The sequence below is a fragment of the Astatotilapia calliptera genome, chromosome 8 (genome assembly GCF_900246225.1).
Source record: "Astatotilapia calliptera chromosome 8, fAstCal1.2, whole genome shotgun sequence".
Classification (NCBI taxonomy): Eukaryota; Metazoa; Chordata; class Actinopteri; order Cichliformes; family Cichlidae; genus Astatotilapia; species Astatotilapia calliptera.
In genome coordinates this window covers 8,751,157-8,775,488 of record NC_039309.1, presented here as the reverse complement: position 1 = coordinate 8,775,488, position 24,332 = coordinate 8,751,157, and the positions used below count along the sequence as shown (strand labels likewise).

The following is a 24,332-nucleotide window of genomic DNA, read 5'->3' as shown; positions in this document are numbered from 1 at the left end:
TGAAACACAAAATGTTCAGTCAAACACAACAAGTTTTGTATAGAGTTGTTTGATGTATCAATGACATCCAAAGACAGCTCAAATGATCTGTAACATCTGTGTACATTGTGCATGTAATTTTATGTAGGAAATAAAGCTGACTTTTGTGGGATGTGTTAATTTTGTATTTTATAATTTACTAGCATAATGTAAACATACTTCTATTTCTAGTTTGCTTAAAAGTTTTAACCTAAAATCACTGTGCCCTGTAGCATCCCTTATTTATACTTTATCTTTTGCTTTATGATTCTTTTCTTGCTGCTGCTCATTTCTGTTATCATCTCATCCTATTCACAGTTCTTCATCCTGCAATTCCCCTTATCCAGTGGTACATTTCCTCCTTTCCAAAATGTCCTAATAAGATGATGTCTCATCATTAGATATGTCTCTGTGCAGAGTCTGTGCCTTAAAATATAAAGCTCCTTGGGATCACTGGCATTGTGAACAGGTGCTAAATAAATTTAATGAACTGAATGTTAACATATTAGTCCATTAATTTAATGCATCTATGCTTTTCTTCTTTTCCCTTATGCAAGAACAGAACACAACAAGAACACGCAAGATGCTTACATAAATTCAAGAGATGGCCAATCCCTTTTTTTCAGTGTGTCCATCTGCCACTTGCATTTCCTTACCTGGATGATTGAGCATGCATCAAGACATGCCTACTTATTATTATTATTTTTTTAAAACTTAACTTAAACATCTTGAACAAACTTAACATAGCATTTTGTTTGATGTCTTTGGATTAGGGTCAGTTGCACTCTTACACAGATATTCTTCCAAACTTCTGTAGTTGATTGCTTTTCTGCTTATGATTTTTCAGCTCATTGCAATAGTATCAGTTTAATCAAAGAACATTAACAGTTAATATTTTGTTCAGATAAAAAAGTGCTTCATATGTTTTCGATACAGTAAATGTATTGTTTATGAATCTGATATCTGCCATTGAGAGTCATTTTGTTTTAGTGTAAAATAAAATGAAAAATAAAATCTATTATTAACAGACTTCTTGAGATGTAGCAGAATTATAAAATTAGCATATAAAGTTTTGGGTTTTGTTTTTACTGATGACTTATTTACGTAGATGAATACAAATTTATTCATTATTTAAGTAAAGGTATTACTTTAATTAAGCTATTTATTACTATAAATCAGGTTTTCATCATATAAATAACTCCTTTAGACAGCTACTAAACTGGATTTATGTGCAATATGATGGAATTTTCTAAATAAACAATGTTTCACAGCAACATCTGTTTGTTTTAAAGTTCCATCTAGTAAAACCTAGCTTGACATGGCATTTTTGACACTGGTGATATATTCTCTGAGCACTTGAAAAGTCTTAAAACTGTAAACCTGCTGTAAATATAAAATTAATACAAAATTTACTGTTTTTAATTTGAAAGTGCTCTGTCAACAGTCAGTGCTGAAGGGGAACATCTTTGGTACAGCTGTAGTAACAGTGAAGTGACTAAAAGCAGATGATAAATTTGGTAGTGGTATTCGCATTCCTGCAATTTTTTATTAGTATAGATAAAGCATGTATGAATGCAGCGTTTATAGCCCATTTAATGACAATGACAATTTAATTTGCATAGTACATTTCATTACATGGAAACACAATGTGATCACCAATGTAAAGAAATAGGCAAATTTACAATGGCAGGGAAAACAACAGAACAAAATAAAAAAAAACAGAATAACAAAACCTATTAACTGTAGACCTGTGTGAACGGAAAGATTTAGAATCTGGTGTTGAATGTACGGACAGTAATTGATCTCAAGTCAGGTAGCTTGTTCTAAAAAAAACACGACTAAAATAACTGACACTCACATTTAGATCTAATTCTAGAAAAAGTTTTTTAAAAATGAAAAGCAAACAGATATTGTTTTCTTAATGTTCAATGTGAGATATTAAATTTCTTGATATACACTAGAAGCTGTGAAGCTCAGAGAAATTCCCGCGAGTCACCAGTTCCAGGATTAAAGAGATTTGGAGATATATTGTAAGACTTTTAAAGTAAAATGTAGCCTACTTCTGACTAATACATATTGATTTCAGTGAAAATGTCTTGGCTTCGCAGTTGGACACTTAAGCATTTTTTTTTTATTCCATCATTTAAACTAGACCTGACCTGATTTGCAGTCTCCAAGGTGAAGCTTGAGCACACCCTTATTGTGCAGCTGTACCCAGTGGTAAAACTCATTTGGCATTGAATGGACTCTTGCATTATATGGTACATTATCATAGTAGTGGTTAGTTAGGGGAAAGAGTCTATCTGGGTGATTACTAAAGGGCCAGAATCCATACAGATGCACTGTTTCACATAATTCCAGGGCCAGACTAGTTATATATAATCCAGTGCTAGGTCGATATTCCTTTAACCCCTGGGATTTCCAGAATTTGACCAGTCTTTCAAGGTACAGAGGGTTTAAGAAGATTGGTTGAATAGGGATTTTCATGTCCTCAATGGCATACACAGCCCGCTGACACACACCCCTACTAAAACCAAAGGAGAAGCAAGGAAAGAGGAGCAGGGAGTTGCCATACTGGTGGAGGCTGTCTGCAAACGGCCGGCGACGTCCCGTCAGTGACCCATACCTGCAAATTAAACAACAACGCTTAAAGCAACAAGACAAAAAAAAAACCCAATTCAGTTCCATGTTAGAATAAATGTTTGCTCACTTATTTATGAAGATGGTTGGGTTTGCTGTCACAAGGTTAGTCTTTATGCCAACATCATTCTTAAATTCATTTTCCAGAGGAGGTAGGTTGCACCTGAAAACACAACAAAATATTTCTTACAGAGAGATGAGTTGTCGTCATGATTTTGGTGCTATACACATGACATATTTCTCACCTAAAAACAAAATCAGCTGAATCAATTATTTTTCCACAGCCGCTGTTTGTCAGAATCCCACCACTCCCAACAACTGAACAAGTGTCCCATCTCTTTTTTGAGAAAGGATTTTCCTGGAATTGACATCAACAGATTACACATTACAAAAAGAGCAAGATTTATACTGTTTCTAATGTACTATGTGTGAGAGACAAGTACTCATTGTATTTAAGGAATTATGTCAAATCTGTAGGATGAGAACAACAAAGAAAAAGGTCCAAAGTAATGTGAAATTCAGAATAGCATTCATTACATGCCTATGTATTGTGTTAGGGTTGAAAACTTTTGATTTTTTTAATTTAAATTATTAGATAAAGCTGTTTTAATATTTTATTTATACACAATGCAAATATGCTCATAAACTGGCTCAGGAAATGCGAACGAGACCCCCAAGGCTCTTGAACTGGGCCTTAGAATAATAAGCAGATAGCCAAGGCTACGCAGGGGTTGTTTTTCTTCTCTGTTTCTCATTCCAGAACAAGCAAATACGAGGTGAGGTCGGACTGAACGGGGAGGATTCACAGCAAACTGCCACGTTTGTGTTGGGAGAAGATAATCTTTGTTATTGTCACAGTATAAACCTGTACAGCCCTGATCCAGGGTCATCTTTTCTGTGAAACAGTTCGCTGGTTCACAAAAAAGTCCAGCGCTGTAACTTGTAATTTCAACTGCTCAAACAAATTACATTTTTTAAACTACAAATATTTCTCCTGAATTCCTTCTGAAAAATCTGAACATAACAATTGTAAGTATAGACATTGGCAGTAAGAAACAGCTGGATAGAGCATAATTATCACTTTGACTTTGAATTTGATATGTCATTTTAAATCTTTATGTGTTACTTTCAATATGTTGACAATACAAACCACACTTATATGAACCATAGTCAAGTTAGAAGGTTTTTTGTCCTTTTTAAACCAATAAATAATTAAGAGACAGAACTCTGACAGAACTTATTAAGACAGATGAACTGCTGCAAAAGTACTCTGGGCAGCTAATGTAGGAATATGCTAAAGAATTTCATTTGATTCAATCCGTTAAGGGTGCAGGTCCCCAGATTTAGCACATGACTAAACATGTGATATAAGAACTTAGTAATACTATGTTAGAACATTTGAAGAATAATTAGGACATGAAACATGCAGCAGATTTTGTCTGAGTTCATTCTAGCGCATTCATAAAGAATACATTTCAAGGCATGTTCCCATCTTTAAGAAATACATACTTTGATAAAGGCCTTGAAAAGCACTGGGGTCACGGGAATGACAGTCCTGTCCTTATCACAGACAATCTTAGATCCCACTGGAGTGTTTTCCTGAGTGATAATGCCATTGTTGGATCCATTGCAATTGATGTTCAGCTGTAATCTTGAAAAATAATAAATGAATAAATAAATAAATGTTTAAAGTTAGCTTTAGTGTTAAGGTGAAAGATTTGTGGTTTAAAATACAGTACACCTGTATTGTAAGTGTCATTTCTGCTACGTATGTATAAAAAGCAAACAAATCCCACATGAATTCAGTGTGTTATTTAAAACACTGATTTTATTTTATTTAAAACACTGAAAGCAATACAGTTTTATATTAGTTAATTTCATTTTAATTTCCAATGATGAATTTCAGCTACAGCAAATCAGGCTTACCAGAGAGGGAAAACAATTCAAATAAATGTTTTCATTTATGTAGTATTTGAATAGGCTTCAGTGGTTTGAATGGAAATGATTATTTAACCATAATGAAAGCCATTTAACTTCAGGCAGCTACAGATACAGCATACATGTAGGACAGACAACCTGTCTTTTGTCTTTAGATTGTATTTCATATTAATTTGTCTATTGTTGTATATTATGTTTACAGTTAGTGTTTTTTATGTTTAGTTTTTTCTTTGGCAATATTTGGCTTAACTCTTCAGCAATTAAAGACATTTTTATACAAAGTTCCCTATTCTGAGTGGTTCAAATGTAATTTGACAGTTGAATGATAACCAGTTTCATGTCCTGCTGAACCCCTTCTTAATTCATAAAAAATTATGCAGATGTAATATCTGAAGTTAATTTAAAGTCTCGATTTTATATTTTGTAACTTTTCCTCTGATTCTAAATATAAGAAATGTCAATGCAAATGAAGGAAGCCATTATTAGGTTGGAAAAAAGAGAGCAAAAAATTAACAGACTGATTCTTTCTTTAAAAGAAAGACTGCAGTGAATCAGCTCAGCAGCAAAAAGACCTGAAAGACCACAGAAGTGCAGGATAACAGAATTATTTACATAGTCAATGAGAAGAATTTTACAGCATCTTACCAATTAAGGAACACTCTCAAGTGTACAATCAATAAAGAGATGCTTTCATGAATGTAAATACTAGGGTTGGGAATTGGTAAGAATGTAGCAATTCTGATTCTATCATCAATATCACTTATCAATTCGATTCCTTATTGATCTCCTTACTGATTCTCATTGGCTCCATTTTGGGAGTTACTGCCATCTCTAAGCAGCATATCAAACACATTACATTCATGGAAATTAATTAGATGCTGTGGGTCAAATATTTGTGCATGTTGGAGGTATTTAAGCTCCTTGTTGCAATCGGTGTTGGGTCTGTGTTTCCACAGGCCCCGCAAGTTTAGAGACTTATTCCTCATGAGAACGAAAACAAGACAGAACATCTTCAACCGGTCTTTAACTCGCTAACGAGGGAAGCTTTGGTCAGAACCAGGCGGTGGAGCATAATGCTCATCACCTGTCTCTAGCCCAAATCCTTCAAAGAGCAGCTCTCCTCGTAGCCTTTTTATTGACAAACTGTTACAATATACAATAGTTTACACAATACAACACAACACAAGCACCTTCCACTGTAAAACCCACCAATGGTTCTAAGACAAGACACTATGTGTGTGTGTGTGTGCACGTGTAAGCATGTGTGCAAGAATGTGTGTGTGTGTGTGTGTGTGTGTCGTGGGGGTGCGTTTGTGTGACTTCCTGCTCACCAAAAGGATCATAAAAACAGGAAGCTTACAACACAAGAACCAGATCTTTCAGATAGGATGTATCTACAATAAAACCTCCCCCAGCACCAGAGTAGCTGGAGAGGTGGTCAGAGACAAAAGAATGTCTTTGGTCCTACTGCTTGAAACAATGTAGAGATGGTAAGCATAAAAATGACAACATTTAACAATTCAATTTAACAATCGGTGTTTAAGTCATTATTCGAAAAAATAATGTATTACACAAAACACTTTTATTAAAAGTAATTCAGTACTTTACTTCAGCGGTCCCCAACCCCCGGGCCTCGGACCGGTACCAGTCCGTGAGTTGTTTGGTACCGGGCCGCGAGAGTTGAGTCTCAGGTGTGAAATGTATGGTTTTCAGGGTTTTTATCGGTTTTCAGCGTTATTTTGTTATCGTTTTTATCGTTTACTCGGTTTTGTGTTATGAATTTTTTTCGGTACCGGTACTAGTTTTATTTTGTTGTATTTATCCGCGACACCTTAAAGGACGGTCCGTGGAAATATTGTTGGGCATAAACCGGCCGTGGCGCAAAAAAGGTTGGGGACCGCTGCTTTACTTAATTAGTCCTAGGAGGAAGTAATCTGTTAAACTATTGTTTACATTACAATTGCTTTTCTCTGTAAAATGACCTGTAATTCACTGTCTAATATCAGGATGTTAGAAGGCTTGAAGTGTATGATCTTACCTGAATCTGTGGTAATTCTCCTCCTGCTTTTTCCATGTTTGATTGTAGAGCTTTTTTACTTTATCGATGGCTTCCCTGTAATGCACAAGCATTCATACACACAGTTAGAAGTATCATGCCTGCAGGTCTGACATGACTCAATCTTGGCAAAAATACTGTAATTTATTAAGAAAAAAGTTATGACAGTGCTCGCTCTTACTTGCAGCCTTTACAAAGTTCAGAGGGCTTTGAGGCACTTCTTTGAGGAAGTGGTCGGTGAAATTCCAAACTGTGAGAAATAAATGAGACAGATTAGTATGTGCACATAAAAAAGTTACCTTTTCTTGTACCCATTTTTTCCCTCAGCTTCATTGCTGTTGTTCTTTTCTGTACATGTGTTGGAAGGTCATGATCTTAACTCATTGTGTCTGAACCCTGTTCTTATGCTACCTGCAAAAATTCCAAAAGTTACCTACATATTCAATATAATATTAGATCAGATATCTGCGTTATAAACAACTTGTTACATGTTTTGTTTTGTTTTTTCATGGTGTTAAATGTCTTGGAAAACAAACTAATTCCACTTCACAGTTTGAAGTATCATCGCTGCAGGGCTGACATGGCCAACTCTGTGTTATTCAAAGGTTGCTAGGAAGTACTGGTGGTTTGTGGCAAGTTAGATTGATTAGTCTAGTCAGTATTGCGGTGAAGTTTAGAGTAGTGCCATTGATGATGAACTGGTGCAGAGCAGCTTTACTGCTTCCTGTCATAATTCAGTCACATCAACCATACCAGAGATCAATTTGAATTTAGGTGGATGATCGTGTTTGGATTTACTCACTCACTAATGTGTGCTTCAATCTCGTTGAATTTAGTTGTGCAAATCAATAAAGAGCAGTGAATTCTATTCCCAACTACAACCAATCTTAGGTTTCACACTAAGATTGGCTGTCAAATCTCACTTTAGACCTTACATACTCTTTTTTTAAGGCAAAGCCAATTTAAATCACTCTTATTTATTATTTCTTTTATTTTCTGCTTTTTTTTTTTTTTTTTTAATCAGCTTGTATTTATAAACAAGAAACACTCCTAGAGTGAAAACCTCTGCCAAGGAAGCTCACTCTCTGGGCACTATTAAAGAAACAGCATTGTATTAGGATAGGCTCCAGCCCCCCTGTGGCCCTGATAAGGATAAGCGGAAGAGAATGGATGGATGGATGGATGGATGGATAAACCAGTATAATGTCCTAAATGTTACCAACACAAACAAAGACAGGAGAATTTTAAGTATAGTGTTCAAGATAAAAGATATTTTTGGTAAATTGACTTTATCTGACCTTGAAGAAGATGTCAAAGGTCCAACGTAATTTGATATTTAGAATCCACATACATCTTTTCCTATGTGCCTATACGTAGTGTGATGCTCATTCTTCTTTGTTGGTGAGGGTTTTTTTTGCACCATATGTTTGCAGGGAAGCTGAAATATTTTAATACCTGTAAAGTAAATAGTGAAGAGGGAGTGAGTTTCCTTAGTTGGGGTTTGTAGTGACGTGTGAGAGAATAATTGACATGTAGGCAAACACATAATAAAGTTGGCACACATAATAAAGTTTGCCTGGCAGAGAGCTGGTACAAATGTCCTCCAAAGACCTAATTTTTATTTTTATACTTGAGTGCTGGGTCTGCGCTTCCACAGGGCCCGCTGGTTTTATTTATTCTTGTTAACGACAAGCAAGACGAACATCTTTTACTTGCTAGCAAGGGAGACTGGTCGGAACCAGGCTCTTGGAGCTGAATGCTCCTCACCTGTCTCCTAGCCATTCAATTCAATTCAATTCAATTTTATTTATATAGTGCCAAATCACAACAACAGTCGCCTCAAGGCGTTTATATATTGTACAGTATATCCTATAATAATAGATACAGAGAAAAACCCATAAACCCCTATGAGCAAGCACTTTGGCGACAGTGGAAAGGAAAAACTCCCTTTTAACAGTAAGAAACCTCCGGCAGAACCAGGCTCAGGGAGAGGCGGCCATCTGCAGCGGCAGCCTACACCTATTGCAGCATACCTAAGGAAGGATTCAGGGTCACCTGGTCCAGCCCTAACTATATGCTTTAACAAAAAGGAAAGTTTTAAGCCTAATCTTAAAAGTAGAGATAGTGTCTGTTAGAGCAGGGCGATATGACCAAAAATATTTATCACGATAAACATTTGAAAATTTGCGATAACGATATAACTGACGATATAATTGACACTAGACAAAATACTTCACAACTCCTCAACTTTATTAGTGCAAAAAATAAAATCAATGTATTTTCACTTAAACAAGCAGCTGTTTTTTATGTGCATTAAAGTTATATAAAAAATTAACAGTGCAAATGCAAATTCCTTGCTGACAGTTTAACCAAAAGGCATTTCCAGTGGAAATTGGCTGACATATCCTCAGCATAACCATGTATAATATCCACAAAACTTAAAAAGAGGTTATGCACACAATACAGTAATATTATGTTGAAGCACATTACGTATCACTCCGCGAGGCTCCTGCCTACAATAGCCACAACGCTCCGACAATCCATCAAGCAGTGCGGCTTCGTAGCTTAGCAAAGTCGTACTAAAACATTTGCCAGATTTTTGAGCGCCGTGTACCACATAAAATCGTTTCGAGGTCAGTAAACACAACCAGAATCCAAACATAAGGCACACGGGATTATAAGGGGGACTGTCGACTTTCAGAAAAATCAAAGGATTGATTTTAAGTGTGCCGTATTTTCCAAAAAACACGGTAATAACGACGGCCCGCTAGCATGTGCTACCAGAAATAGTGCTTTTGTGTATCTGACAGACGAAAGCTAAACCAGTTCCACACCACTGAAGTTGCAGCATTTTTACAAACCAATTCTGGTTCATCCGTTTCATTCAACATCCGCTTTCGTTCTTCTCATTCTCCGTCGCCGGCACGCTTTTTCCTCCATGTGCGTATGAAAACAAAGGTACTGCGCATGCGCGTTTTACCCATATTCTATCACGATATTTCAATTTCTTATCATTGCCCGACATTATACCGGTATTACCGTAAACGGTATGATATGGCCCAGCCCCGGTGTCTGTCTCCTGAATCCAAACTGGAAGCTGGCGCCTGAAAACTGAAGGCTCTCCCTCCCATTCTATTTTTAAATACTCTAGGAACAACAAGTAGGCCTGCAGTGTGAGAGCGAAGTGCTCTAATAGGGTGATATGGTACTACAAGGTCATTAAGATATGATGGGGCCTGATTATTTCGGACCTTGTATGTGAGGAGCAGGATTTTGAATTCAATTCTGGATTTAACAGGAGAAATATGCTCTCTCTTTCTAGTCCCTGTCAGGACTCTTGCTGCAGCATTTTGGATTAGCTGTAGACTTTTCAGAGAGTTTTTTGGACATCCTGATAATAATGAATTACAGTAGTCCAGCCTGGAAGTAATAAATGCATGAACTAGTTTTTCAGCGTCACTCTGAGAAAGGATATTTCTAATCTTATAGATGTTGCGCAAATGGAAGAACGCAGTCTTACATATTTGTTTAATATGTGCGTTGAAGGACATGTCTTGGTCAAAAATAACTCCAAGGTTCCTCACAGCGTTACTTGAGGCCAAGGTAATGCCATCCAGAGTAAGAATCTGGTTAGATACTATGTTTCTAAGATTTTCAGGGCCGAGTACAATAACCTCAGTTTTATCTGAATTAAGAAGCGGAAAGTTAGCAGCCATCCAGGTCTTTATGTCTTTAAGACATTCCTGCAGTTTAACCAAATGGTGTGTGTTACCTGGCTTCATGGATAGATAGAGCTGGGTGTCATCTGCATAGCAGTGAAAATGTATGCTATGTCTTCTAATGATGCTGCCTAAGGGAAGCATGTATAATGTAAACAGAATTGGTCCTAGCACTGAACCCTGTGGAACTCCATAACTGACCTTAGTGTGTGAAGAGGACTCTCCATTTACATGTACAAACTGGAGTCTGTTAGACAGATATGATACAAACCACTGCAGTGCAGTACCTGTAATACCTACAGCATGTTCTAATCGCTCTAATAGGATATTATGGTCAACAGTATCGAATGCTGCACTGAGGTCTAGCAGGACAAGCACAGAGACGAGTCCACTGTCAGAAGCCATAAGAAGATCACTTGTAACCTTCACTAAAGCTGTTTCTGTGCTGTGATGAGCTCTGAAACCTGACTGAAACTCTTCAAATAAGCCTTTCCTCTGCAGATGATCTGTTAGCTGTTTGACAACTACTCTTTCAAGGATTTTTGATATGAAAGGAAAGTTGGAGATTGGCCTATAATTAGCTAAGACAGTTGGGTCTAGAGATGCTTTTTAAGTGAAGGTTTAACTACTGCCAGCTTGAAGGCCTGTGGTACATAGCCGGTTATTAGAGATAGGTTGATCATATTTAAGATTTAAACATTAATTAATGGCAGGACTTCTTTGAGCAGTTTTGTAGGAATGGGGTCTAAAAGACACGTTGATTATTGAAGTTAACTCAGAAAGATCAATTAGAGAAAAAGAGTCTAACTTAATATCAATGGTACTAAAATTAGCTGTAGATAATATTACATCTGTGGGATGATTATTGGTAATTTTTTCTCTAATGTAAAAATTTTATTTGTGAAGAAGTTCATGAAGTCATTACTAGTTAACGTTAAAGGGATGGTTGGCTCAAAAGAGCTCTGACTTTTTGTCAGCCTGGCTACAGTGCTGAAGAGAAACCTGGGGTTGTTCTTATTTTCTTCAATCGGTGATGAATAGTAAGATGTTCTGGCTTTGCGGAGGGCTTTCTTATAAAGCAGCAAACTTTTTCTCCAGGCTAAATGATGATCCTCTAAATTTGTGACACAGCATTTCCTCTCCAGCTTGTGAGTCATCTGCTTTAGGCTACGTGTTTGAGAATTATACCACGGAGTCAGGTACTTCTGATTTGAGACCTTAGTTTTCACAGGAGCTACAGTATCCAGAGTCGTACGTAGTGAGGAGGTGGAATTATTAACAAGATAATCGACCTCTGTTGGGGTAGCGTTCAGATAGCTGCTCTGTGTTGGTACAGGGCATTGAAGATGATAACAGTGGGTGGATTATATTCTTATCCAGTGTGTGAATGTGTGTGTGAATGGGTGGATGACTGGATATGTAAAGCGCTTTGGGGTCCTTAGGGACTAGTAAAGCGCTATATAAATACAGGCCATTTACCATTTACCATTTAAACTTAGTTACAGCGCTTTCAGAAAGACATCTACTGTGATGAAGTCTACGCTCCACTGCTGTGTAATCAATTATTGTAAATGTAAATGTTATCAGGAAATGATCAGACAGGAGAGGGTTTTCAGTAAACACTGTTAAATGTTCAGTTTCTATGCCATATGTTAAAACAAGATCTAGAGTGTGATTAAAATGGTGGGTGGGTTCTTTGAAAGTTTGAGAGAAGCCAAATTGAGTCTAATAACAGATTAAATGCTGTGTTGAGGCTGTCATTTTAACATCTACATGGATGTTAAAATCACCCACAATAATTATTTTATCTGAGCTGAGCACTAAATCAGATAAAAAGTCTGAGAAATCAGAGAGAAACTCTGTGTAAGGCCCAGGTGGACGACAGATGATAACAAGTAAGACTGGTTTCTGAGTTTTACAGCTGGGGTGGACAAGGTTAAGCATTAGGCTTTCAAATGAATTAAAAGTCTGTCTTGGTCTTTCGTTGATTAATAGGCTGGTGGGAAAAATTGCTGCCACACCGAAAACCGGTTCTTGTTGAGAACCGGTTCCCACTGTTTCAATTCCTTGGAGTTGTTTGCCAATTTTGCAAACGATTCCCTTATTGATTCCAGTCGCCCCGAATGACGTCACCACGTTGCGGAGCGTCATTTACCTGGCAGGAAACACGGCGTGTAAGCGGCTCAAACACTAAAAAGTTTGATTATACTTTACGAGAACGGATGACAACAGGGCAACTTGCAATACTTGCAAAGTAGATATTTCATTTAAGGAAACACTACGAATATGCAAAAGCATTTGCTCACAAAACACGTGATAACCTTAAATGAATGTTGTGTTTTTAATTCCGCTCCGGACTCGTGAATCTCAACCCAGCAGCACCGGTAACGTTTGCACATCCTCTCCCATTAATGCGGCAGGTAAATAATCAACTAACAGTGCATATTATGTTAGTGAGATCTGCCTTATTACAAAACCTGCCATTACTGTGTATTTAGGTGACCATGATGAGAGAGACAGACAGAGTCTGGCTCAGATGCTGGCAGTTCTCACTGCAGTCTACCGGTAGCATCTCCTTTCAGGCCAGGATAGACGAATGTCACCGAGCAGTGACTAAATTTGTGGTAAAAGGCTTGCACCCATTTGCCACAGCAGATGCCCCGATTTTCGGTAAGTGAATGTGTTTAATTGTAGGCAGGGACATTACTGGATATTCTTGTGTAATTGCTACAGAATAATTTATGTTATACTTTGTTATTGCTACAGAAGAATATTTATTTTATTATTTTACATTTACAATTTTTTTCCCCGGGGACCCTGTGACACCCCATTGAAGAGCCGTAGGCTGGATCTTCTAAGATCACACTGCTGTAAGGCCATGTTACTCCTAATTTCTATCTTGTTCAAAGAGAAGATATAAAACAAAGTTCTAAGCTAATCGACCTTAGTGTTCTCCTTTAAAAAAAAGAAAAAAAAGAATCAATAACAGAATTGATAAAGAATCGAAAATGGAATCTGAATCGTGAAAATCTTATCAATACCCATCCCTACACACCGCCCCCTCGGCCTGTGCTTCGAGATTTCTGGTAGTTAGAATGACTCGGGGGTGTTGATTCATTTAAACTAACATAATCATCCTGCTGCAACCAGGTTTCTGTAAGGCAAAGTAAATCGATTTGTTGATCAATTATTAAGTCATGTACTAACAGAGACTTGGAGCAGAGAGACCTAATATTTAATAATCCACATTTCACTGTTTTACTCTTTGGTTCAGATGTGGATACTGTATTGTTCTTTCTTTGTGATTTTTTATGTTTAAGTTGTTTATTGCTGGTTTTTAGTTTGTTTTTTGTCTGTTTGGGAGCTGACACAGTCTCAATGGAGATGGGTTTTTAGGGGGGGTAGCAGGAAGAGAGAAGCTGCAGAGAGGCTTGTAAGACTGCAACTCTGCTCTAGCCAGCATCCAATAAACAGCCTTCCTTGCCTCCTTTTATTCTGTGAACACAAGCACCACCCATTGTAAAACCCCCCAATGGTCACAAAAGATAAGGTACTATGTGTGTTTGTGTGTGCACGTGTAAGCACGTGTATGTATGTTAGAGTTGTGTCAGTTGCGAACGAAACGGCTCGTAGAGCCGACACTTTGACGTGAACGATGCGAGCCGGCTCGTGTTTCCCCCCCCCCCCCTTTCTCTCACCCTCTGTCTCCCACTTTTTTTCCCACTTCACTCCGCACGCGACTTGTGCTTTGCACTGGGAAGAGGGCGGAGGGATGGTAGTAATATTCTCAGTAGAACAGAGCTGGAGGGAAAGAGAGAGAAAGAGAGCCATGTGTCTTGGAATTTGTACAAGCTCTTTGGAGTTTGTACGTGCTTTGTCTCTTAGGGGCCACCGTATATATTTATTTATATATAAACATATATAAGTAAAACCACATTTTTTTTACATTAGTAATTCGTTTTGTGCATAATTTTATATTGTTGTTAATAATAAATTAATTAAAGCAACAAAACAACCTGAAGAGCCGGTTGGGAGCCGAAAGAGCCGGCTCTTTTTAGCGCTACTACTGTATGTGTCTGAACATGCATGTATGTGCAAGAATATGTGTGTGTGTGTGTGTGTGTGTGTGTGTGTGTGTGTGTGTGTGTGTGTGTGTGTGTGTGTCCTCCTGCCCAGAAAAGGGTAATAAAAGCAGGAAGTTTATGACACAAGAAAACAGAACCTTCAGATAGGATGTGCCTATAATAAAACACTTCAGCCTCCCCCACCAACAAACTGGCTGGAGAGATGGTCAGAAACACAGGAATGTCATTGATCATGCTGCTTGAACTAAGACTTACAAATTTAAGTAACACAGTGACAACATTTAACAATTTGACTCCAACATTGAGAACCTTTTAGAGCCTGCACTTCTTCACTTTTTTTTTTAATTTGAGGAAAGAAGTTGAATTAGTACGTTTACTAGAGTATTTTTTGTCACGGCTGGGGGCAGTCGTGTGGTGTATTGAAAAAAGGATCTGTTGGGAAGCATTTAAGTAACAAAGTGTTGCAGGTTACCTTTGTGGTGGCCATCTTGTTTTCCCAGTAAAGAGGAAGCCTGCCTCAATTGCAGCTCTTTTATAGGCCAGTCTGTATTAAGAAGGTGTGTCTTTAGAGTATTTAAAGGGAGCAGGAAATGGATTGGGGGCCATTTTGAAAAGTTGCTGTCTGCATGTGTATGATGTTGGCAAGAGATAATAAAACAATTACTTTAATTAAGATAGAGTGAAGTCTGATGTTTCCCTCACCACCCCTCACTGTGTAACAGTTGGATCCAACTAGTGATGGGCAGATGAAGCCCCATGAAGCACTGAAGCTTTTCATCCAATTGGTTCACCCCAACGCGAAGCTTCATGAAGCTTCATTTGCTCTAGCAGGACACCTACTGGACGTAAAAATAATAGCTGGCATGAATTTGAAGAGTGTGGCATTTTGCACACAGCCTGTAAATGTCAACAACAAAAGGAGTGTGTAAAACATGTATATTGTAGTGATGGCAGTATACTGTGTATATTTATAGTGGCAGTATGGGAAATGATTATTTGGAAATGCTTGAAATGGAAATGATCATTTACTGTGAGGTGAGGTGTGGTTGGGGTGTGGACAGTAGTTGTGCTTTTGTAACGTTGAGGTATGGACAGCTACACAGTCCTGCCTGTTCACATTTTATTCTGTAAAAACTAAATTTTCACTGCTTTTATGACCTTTTTAGTGGGGAGAACATAGCTAGGATTTAATGATTTAACAAATCTTTTGAATCCTTTGTCCTCCACAATGCTAAATAGCTGGGAGTCCTCAATCACCATGCTGACCAGGGGCCCGTTCTTCGTACGTCGCTTACTACATCCAAGATCAAATGACACATCCAAGACCAAATCATCGCGCTAACCATGAGCTCGCTAATCCGGTTCTCCGAACACACCTGCTGTTGACGATTAGTACAGCTGGATGAAGTAATGTGAGATCACTGGGTGTCGTAAAAGGGGCTACGCATCGATAGTAGAAACATTGATCGGCAACCCTCTGATTGGTCGGCGAAAATGTCGAAGGAGCGCGCTCGGTATTTTTCGGCAGCAGAGCAAGAACTCTTGATTGAGGGATTTCAGGAGTTTCAGAGTTTAATCAGAACGCAAGGGAACACTGCAAAGGCTGCAAAAGCAAGGAGAGAGGGCTGGCAGAAAGTTGCTGACAAATTAAACTCGTAAGTAATTTAATAATAACAATAATAATGGAGTGGATTGATATAGCGCTTTCCAAGGCACCCAAAGCGCTTTACAATGCCACTATTCAATCACTCTCACATTCACACACTGGTGGAGGCAGCTACAGTTGTAGCCATAGCTGCCCTGGGGCAGACTGACAGAAGCCAGGCTGCCATATCGCGCCATCGGCCCCTCTGGCCAACACCAGTAGGCGGTAGGGTAAATTTATTGTATTACACTATATTATCCAATATTATATTACATTATATTATGTTATATTATATCCCCTTACACATTAGAGCCACAACAGGACCCACTAGAACATGGGAACAAGTAAAAGTGGAATATAAGAATATGCTACAGAATGGTAATATTTATCACTTATATTGCTTTTCGTCTCTAGGAAAGAGACCCTGAAATAATCTGTTTGTTTGTTCATAACAGCAACCAAGAAAAGGGCAGAGCAAAAAAAAAGACAGGTGGTGGTCCTGCACCCCCTCGTCAACAAGTTGGTTAAGTAAATAATACCCTCACGGGAATATCGATATCTCTCAATGAGCACACTGTCGCGCTGAGCTAAAGGATCCTGTCTATCCCGCAATATACGCTGAATTCTGAAAACTCTCCTTATCAATCTTGCACCTTCCGCAATGGGCTGCTCGCGTATACGGACAGGACATGGCTGCGACAGGCTTCCCAAATCCACCTTCGCTTTTATAGCCGTGGTCTCTCATCTTGATTACACAAAGTAATTTGCAATTACTACTCTGAAATATGAATTACATCTGTAATAATCACATACATGTAATAGAATGTTAATAGTACATTTCCCTTTTTTAGGAAATGACCTGTATGTATCTGTGTGAAATCAATAAAAGGATCAAGTGCTGCATTATCTTTAGTTACATTGATAATATTTATTTATGGTGAAACAGTGGTGGAATATCGCTGTTGCTTTCGTATAAATGAAGCGGACATACCTGCGTGGCCGCGATCTAATCCTGTTTACATAAAGTAAACCTGCTCCCGAGCAGGTTTACGCTTACGGCTCTGTTGCTATGGCAGCAAGTCCCGGATGAGCTTCGGGGAACCGAACGATCCAAGATCACGCGAAATCGTCAACAATCTAATCCAGCTAACTTACTTAGCGAGGTACGAAGAACGGGCCCCAGGTCTTCATCTATTTGAGATTGTTCTCCTGAGGAAAGACAATAAAGACAAAGCACAAATATAAATATCACACACGTAACTTATAACAGTTGTATAATATTGTTATATCATTTAGTAACATTACTGCATGCTATATTATCATTGCATTTGATGGCTCACCTGGTCTTGCTCCACAATCGGTGTCCCCCTTATTCTCATGCAAAGCTCTGTAGTGCCTAAGCATGGATGAGGTGTTGTTGTTGTCATATCCCAGCTCCCTGGCACATAGCAAACACTTCACCTTGTACAAAAGTCAAGACAGCTCAACATAAATTGTATTGCACCATCAGTATCATGAAAATACATCTTCTGTAGAAATTTACATACCTTGTTGGGAGGAATAAGATCAAAATGTTCCCACACAGGGGAGGACATCCTCCTCTTCTTAGCTGGCTCCATTCTCTCCTGACTTTCCTCACTCTCATAAACCTCCAAACGGTCTCCAAACTCTCACTAACTGCAACTCTCCATCAAACACCCACATTTTTGAATGAAGTCTGAGGGGTTTATATCGCTGTCATATCTCGCGGCAAAGTTCGAACCACTTCATGAACCAGTCACGTGGTACAGCCGGGCAGCGAGGCTTCGGACGTCATCATTTTCAGCTCCTCCCATAAATGAAGCAAGCCTCGATACGCGCTTCGCGGAAACGCCCCCTCCATTACTCGACACACGCTCCGAAGCCTCGATACAGAACGTCCCATCACTAGATCCAACTGTTACACAGTGAGGGGTGGTTGGATCCAACTGTTACACAGTGAGGGGTGGTTGGATCCAACTGTTACACAGTGAGGGGTGGTTGGATCCAACTGTTACACAGTGAGGGGTGGTGAGGGAAACATCAGACTTCACTCTATCTTAATTAAAGTAATTGTTTTATTATCTCTTGCCAACATCATACACATGCAGACAGCAACTTTTCAAAATGGCCCCCAATCCATTTCCTGCTCCCTTTAAATACTCTAAAGACACACCTTAATACAGACTGGCCTATAAAAGAGCTGCAATTGAGGCAGGCTTCCTCTTTACTGGGAAAACAAGATGGCCACCACAAAGGTAACCTGCAACACTTTGTTACTTAAATGCTTCCCAACATGATCCAAAATGCAGGTACTGGCTGGGGTGCGAGTGAGTGTTTAATTTACAGCGGTGAGAAGGTGACAAAACAGGAAGAGCAGAGCGGGGAGTAAACAAACCTAAACTGGGAAAACTAAAGAACAAAACTAAAACCAGACACTCACGGGAAGAGGAGCAAAATGCACAAAGAGAGATGGCAGAGAGACGCAGAATGAATACCAGGTAACAGCATAATGCAGACTGACATGGAACTAAACAGACCACGCAACAGAGAGCACAGGAAAACACAGGGCTTAAATACACGGGGAGTAATCAGGGAATGGGCCACAGGAGGGAGACACAGCTGGGAGCAATTAGGCTAACGAGACAGGGGAGCGGTAAAACTGAACACACTGACATGAGACATGAACTTTCAGAATAAAACAGGAAACTAACAGACACAGAGAACCAGACAGGACACTGAACTTGACAGGCAGACTCATGAGCAGACACAATAACACCATGGACAGACAGAGGGAACACAGAGAAGTGGGAGCAGGCAGGCAAAGAACAGAAACCTAACAAATGGCAAAATCACAACAGAATACACAAATGAACAAAAGCATAAGGAAACACAAAACCCTGAGTCCTCAGACTCAGGACCATGACATTTTTAAGACCAAAATGTGTAGTTCTACTTATGTGAAGCATGTGTGTATTTCTTCCACCTCTGGCTTGCATTTGCATTTTACACAGCTTCCCAAGTGTTTCAGAATTGGGCTTGTATAATAAGAGTAAAACACTAACAGAGCTTGACTGTTTTTTTTCTGTAATAAAAAACAGTTACTTTTTTGTGGTTTCACAGTGATCAAAATATTTGTTTTACTGGCTTCTCCCTTTTCATTTGTAAGTACAAAGGTAGTTACTCACCTTTCTTCAAATGTGTACCAGATAAAAGCGCTCAGCAGACACCCCAAACAGAGGAGATTGGCCATCATCGAGAGCTGTTTCCTCATGTCTCTCCAGTGGTTCACATTTCACAGCACTCAATGTCATTTCACCTTATATATTTTTCCGGGTACTTCCTGTCTGTCTGGTTTGGCTGCCTGTTGCTGCTGTTGCTCGTTTCCATGTTTGTGTGTATGAAGGGGTGTGTGTGTTAGTGATGTGTGGAGCCGGGTTTTTGTTTTCTTTCTCTCACCCTCTCTCTTGCACTTTTTTTCCGTGTCACTCCGCACGCGAGCCTTGTGCTTTGTTACACTGGCGGTAGCATAGAAACAAAGGAAAAGAGAGCCAGGGACAACAATGTCACATTAGAAAGGTATAGTAATCATCCACTAGTGATGGGATTTCCGGCTCTTTCGGCTCGGCTCACTAAAAAGAGCCGGCTCTTCCGGCTCCGAACCAGCTCTTCAGGTTGTTTTGTTGCTTTAATTAATTTATTATTAACAATAATATAAAATTATGCACAAAAGGAATTACTAATGTTAAAAAACGTGGTTTTATTTATATATGTTTATATATAAATATTTACAGTGGCCCCTCGAGACAAAGCACGTACAAACTCCAAAACACATTTCTAGCATTAACTGAACTTCCAAAACAGAGCTACCTCGCTTAAATTACACAATTGAAAGCATATGTGTATGGCTTGCACTCATATATATTCAAATAATTTAAAAAAAAGTTCATTTACCTGTTACTACCACACACCAAATCCGGTAGCCACTAGCTCAACACTGCGCCTAGCATCCTGGAGCACTTCTGTTGTGTTTTGTACGTGTTTTAGAGTTTGTACGTGCTTTGTCTCTAGGGTCCACCTTAAATATACTTTTATTTATTCACTCCACATAAAATGTAATAAATAAATCATATAATACAAAAACCAACTATTCACAGTTCAACTTTAAACTATTTAAATTTTCAACTTTTTCCTTTTAAACAAATTTAAAGTGAAACTATGCCGGCTTGTACACATACACGAGAGACACGAGAGTTCTTCTTTACTGATGTTTACTGTGCTTCTCTTAACGTACAGGTACACCGTAGAACTGGTGAATACAAATGTACAAGAAAATTATATTTCAGCATTAAAACATATTACAATATAAAATTCACAAAATATAAACAAACATACCACTTTGGCCTGCAAGTAGACAAACCGGTGTAATTGGAACTTAGGACTTATTTCTTCTTTAACATTCACACGGCTAGACCGTCACCATGAGCAGCTTCTCTGACCTTACTTCCCAAAACAGGAAGTGACCTCTGCCCTTACCTTATACCTTATACTTACAAAATTAACCGGCTATTTTCCATGTATCAAATTAACTGTACACCAACCAATCCGGTAGGCAAAAAAAGGAAAATGTTAACATGCTCAACAAAAAAATAAAACATACAAAATAAAATGCGTTAGTTACATTATCATTATCACAGGACAGCATTGTGCCATCACGCACCAGGGTGAGTTATAACAATGACAAACCCTGGTTTACTCCTAAACTCAAAAAGCTGTGGCTGGAAAAGAGAAAGGCGTTCAGAAGCGGAGACAGGGACTGCTACAGAGAGGCCAAGTACAGGTTCACTAAAGAAGTGGACATTGCTAAACATCAGCACTCTGAGAAGATGCAGCAGCAGATCTCAGAGAATGACTCGGCCTCTGTGTGGAAAGGTTTTAGGAATATCACCAACTACAAGCCTAAAACCCCCCACTCTACTGATGACTTGCTCTTAGCCAACACCCTTAACGACTTTTACTGCCGTTTTGACGAGCCATCAGGCAGCCTTCACACCTCCAACGGCCCCAACAATAGAGGCACTTTGGACACTAATTCCCCCACCTCTCCCCCCTCCATAGAGCCATCACCACCTTCAAACCGTTCACCTACAACACCCCCCTCCTCACCCCACACAAAAGAGGATTTCACACCACCTCCTCCCACCACAACTCTTCATATTCATGAAGCAGATGTGAGGAAGCAGTTTAAGAGTCTGAATGCTCGAAAAGCTCCCGGCCCAGACGGTGTGTCTCCTGCCACCCTCAGACACTGTGCAAACGAGCTGGCCCCAGTGTTTTCTGGCATTTTTAACTCCTCACTGCAGGCATGTCATGTGCCTGCCTGCTTCAAGTCCTCAACCATAATCCCTGTCCCCAAGAAACCTAGGATCACTGGACTAAATGACTACAGACCCGTGGCTCTGACATCTGTGGTCATGAAGTCATTTGAGCGCCTGGTTCTCTCCCATCTCAAGACCCTCACGGCCCCCCTCCTGGACCCCCTTCAGTTTGCATACAGAGCCAACAGGTCTGTAGATGACGCCATCAACATGGCCCTACACTTCATCCTGCAGCATCTGGACTCCCCAGGAACCTATGCCAGGATCCTGTTTGTGGACTTCAGCTCTGCCTTCAACACCATCCTTCCAGACCATCTCCGAGGCAAGCTTTCCCAGATGAATGTGCCTGATCCCATCTGCCGGTGGATCACTGACTTCCTGACGGACAGGAAGCAGCATGTGAGGCTGGGAAAGAATGTCTCGGACTCTCGGACCATCAGCTCCGGCTCCCCTCAGGGCTGTGTTCTTTCTCCTCTGCTCTTCTCCCTGTACACCAACTGCTGCACCTCCACCCACCAGTCTGTCAAGCTAATCAAGTTTGCAGATGACACCACCGTTATTGGACTCATCTCGGACGGGGATGAGTCTGCCTACAGGAGGTAGGTTGAACGTCTGGTGTCCTGGTGCAGCCACAACAACCTGGTGCTGAATGCCCAGAAGACAGTGGAGATTATTGTGGACTTCAGGAAGCACACAGCCCCACTCCCCCCCCATCATCCTGACTGACACCCCCATCACCTCTGTGGACTCATTCCGCTTCCTGGGTACCACCATCACCCAGGACCTGAAGTGGGAGCCCACCATCACCTCCGTCATCAAGAAAGCCCAGCAGAGGATGTACTTCCTGAGGCAGCTGAAGAAATTCAACCTGCCAACACGGACGATGATGCAATTCTACACTGCAATCATCGAGTCCATCCTCACCTCCTCCATCACCGTGTGGTACGCTGGAGCCACTATCAGGGACAAACAGAGACTGCAGCGTGTTGTGCGCTCTGCTGAGAAGGTGATTGGCTGCAGACTCCCATCTTTGCAGGACCTGCACACCTCCAGGACACTGTGGCGTGCAGCTCGGATCTCAGCTGACCCTTCTCACCCCGGATACAGTCTGTTTGACCTGCTCCCCTCAGGCAGGAGGCTCCGGTCCATTCGCACCAGAACCTCTCACCATAAGAACAGTTTCTTCCCCTCTGCTGTTGGACACATGAACAATAAACGTACGACTGTTCCCACCACTAACACATGACCCTACGCTGTGTTCACTGCATCATTCCATGTTTGGCACTGATCACCACCTGCACTCATGTATATATCTTTCTACGTAGCACTTTTAATTCTTATTCTCATGTATATATCTCATGTATATCTCATGCATATATCTCTACATAGCACTTTTAATTCTTATTCTTACTTTTATTTTTTCATGTCTATTTAAGCGCAATTTATGACAGTATGTTTGCACTGAAGCACCGCAGCAATTTCCTAATGTTGTAAACCTGCTCAACATTTGGCAATAAAACCCTTTCTGATTCTGATTACAAGAGCTCCGCCTAGTGGTCAAATACTAACATTTCACCAACTGTTACAGAAACAACACAAAACACTGCAAATCACAACACAATTAAATACAAATTAAAATATGAAAACAAAAAGAAGATGCATATTCTCTGTCATATGGGCCCGCATGAATAAACTTTCTGAATCCTTTATCATCCACAACTGAAAATAGACCTGGAAAAGCTTATTCACGCCTTTGTGATCTCTAGGCTGGACTACTGCAACTCCCTTTATTTCGGTCCTCATTCTGCCCTTCTTCATACACTGCAAACTGTTCAAAATGCGGTGGCACGCCTTCTGACCGGAACTGGGAGGTTTGCCTCTATTACCCCTGTTCTAGCTGACCTGCACTGGCTAGCCATTAAATGCCGCATCCAATTTAAAATACTGCTGCTTACTTTTAAAATTATCAACAACACAGCCCGAGCTACCTTATCGAACCCCTTAGATCGTACAATCCCGCTAGAGCACTAAGATCATCTGCTCAGTTACTCCTGGTGCAGCCAAGATCTCGGCTGAAGTCTAGAGGTGACCGTGTGTTTGCCTTGGCTGCACCAGATTTATGGAAGAACCTTCTTATTGCTATCCGCGTGTCTGATTCTATCCAATCACTTAAATCACGGTTAAAAACCTATTTATTTAACCTTGTCTTTCCTGCTCGTTAATCTCTGTATCTGATCCCTAGACTTACTCTATTTTACCGTTTATATACACTTTTTTATGGTTTTGTGCTTTTTTACTTGATATTCATTTTATGCTATTCCTGTGTATTAGTGACACTGACCTGTTAGCAAACTTGGTACTTTGCTATGGTCCTATAATATTTATAATATTTATGTCTTATTTTCTGTCTTTTATGTGAAGCACTTTGGTATGCCGTTGGTTTTTAAATGCCGGTTAATTGTTTGAAATTGTTCAGGATTGCAAAAGCCTTGCTGTGCAAGTTTAAAACAATGAGGGTGGAGCACGCAGTTGCTGAGCTCCGGTGTAACTGGCCAAGATAGGCCTAAGGGTCCGCTGTTGCTGGCTACTTCAGAAAATAGGCGCGACCCTGCTCGACTGGTACATCTGCGGGGCTTTTACCTTCTCGGGGAATTACAAAAACGCTTTTGCAATCCTGAACAATTTCAAACAATTAACCGGCTGTTAATTGTCTGTGCGACTGGTTTTAGAAGTATGACTGCAGCGTTTATTTTCTAAAGGGCTGAATGTTATTTGCGACCATGTGTCGTGTTAAAAACTACTCTGAAACCACGAAACCCCTTACAGAAGAAATTC

At 39.8% G+C, this 24,332-nt stretch overlaps 2 protein-coding genes across 2 annotated transcripts in view; one reads left to right on the top strand and one right to left on the bottom strand.

Moving 5' to 3' along the window:
• Positions 1–1,544: 1,544 nt before the first annotated feature.
• Positions 1,545–19,420, bottom strand: LOC113028214 (alpha-2,8-sialyltransferase 8F-like). Its single transcript, XM_026178298.1, has 7 exons — positions 19,308–19,420; positions 6,834–6,902; positions 6,635–6,709; positions 4,168–4,309; positions 2,904–3,016; positions 2,729–2,821; positions 1,545–2,644 (listed from the first exon to the last, which is right to left on the bottom strand). The coding sequence occupies exons 1-7, from the start codon at positions 19,391–19,393 to the stop codon at positions 2,167–2,169; spliced, it is 1,056 nt and encodes a 351-aa protein (XP_026034083.1). The 5' UTR covers positions 19,394–19,420; the 3' UTR covers positions 1,545–2,166.
• The window catches only part of LOC113028213 (alpha-N-acetylgalactosaminide alpha-2,6-sialyltransferase 1-like), an 18,916-nt gene continuing 13,147 nt past the window's right edge, over positions 18,564–24,332 (top strand). Inside the window, exon 1 of the mRNA XM_026178297.1 lies at positions 18,564–18,620. Within this exon, the coding sequence (XP_026034082.1) occupies positions 18,592–18,620 (29 nt within the window). The 5' untranslated portion in view covers positions 18,564–18,591. The remainder of the gene's footprint in view (positions 18,621–24,332) is intronic.

Excerpts from the sequence above, each read along its gene's own strand:
- LOC113028214 (XM_026178298.1), bottom strand. The coding sequence starts at position 19,393 with ATGAGGAAACAGCTCTCGATGATGGCCAATCTCCTCTGTTTGGGGTGT. Across the intron at positions 4,310-6,634 it reads GAGAATTACCACAGATTCAG|ATTACAGCTGAACATCAATT; the intron begins GTAAGATCATAC and ends TTATTTTTCAAG. Across the intron at positions 3,017-4,167 it reads TTTTCAAGGCCTTTATCAAA|GAAAATCCTTTCTCAAAAAA; the intron begins GTATGTATTTCT and ends TGTCAATTCCAG.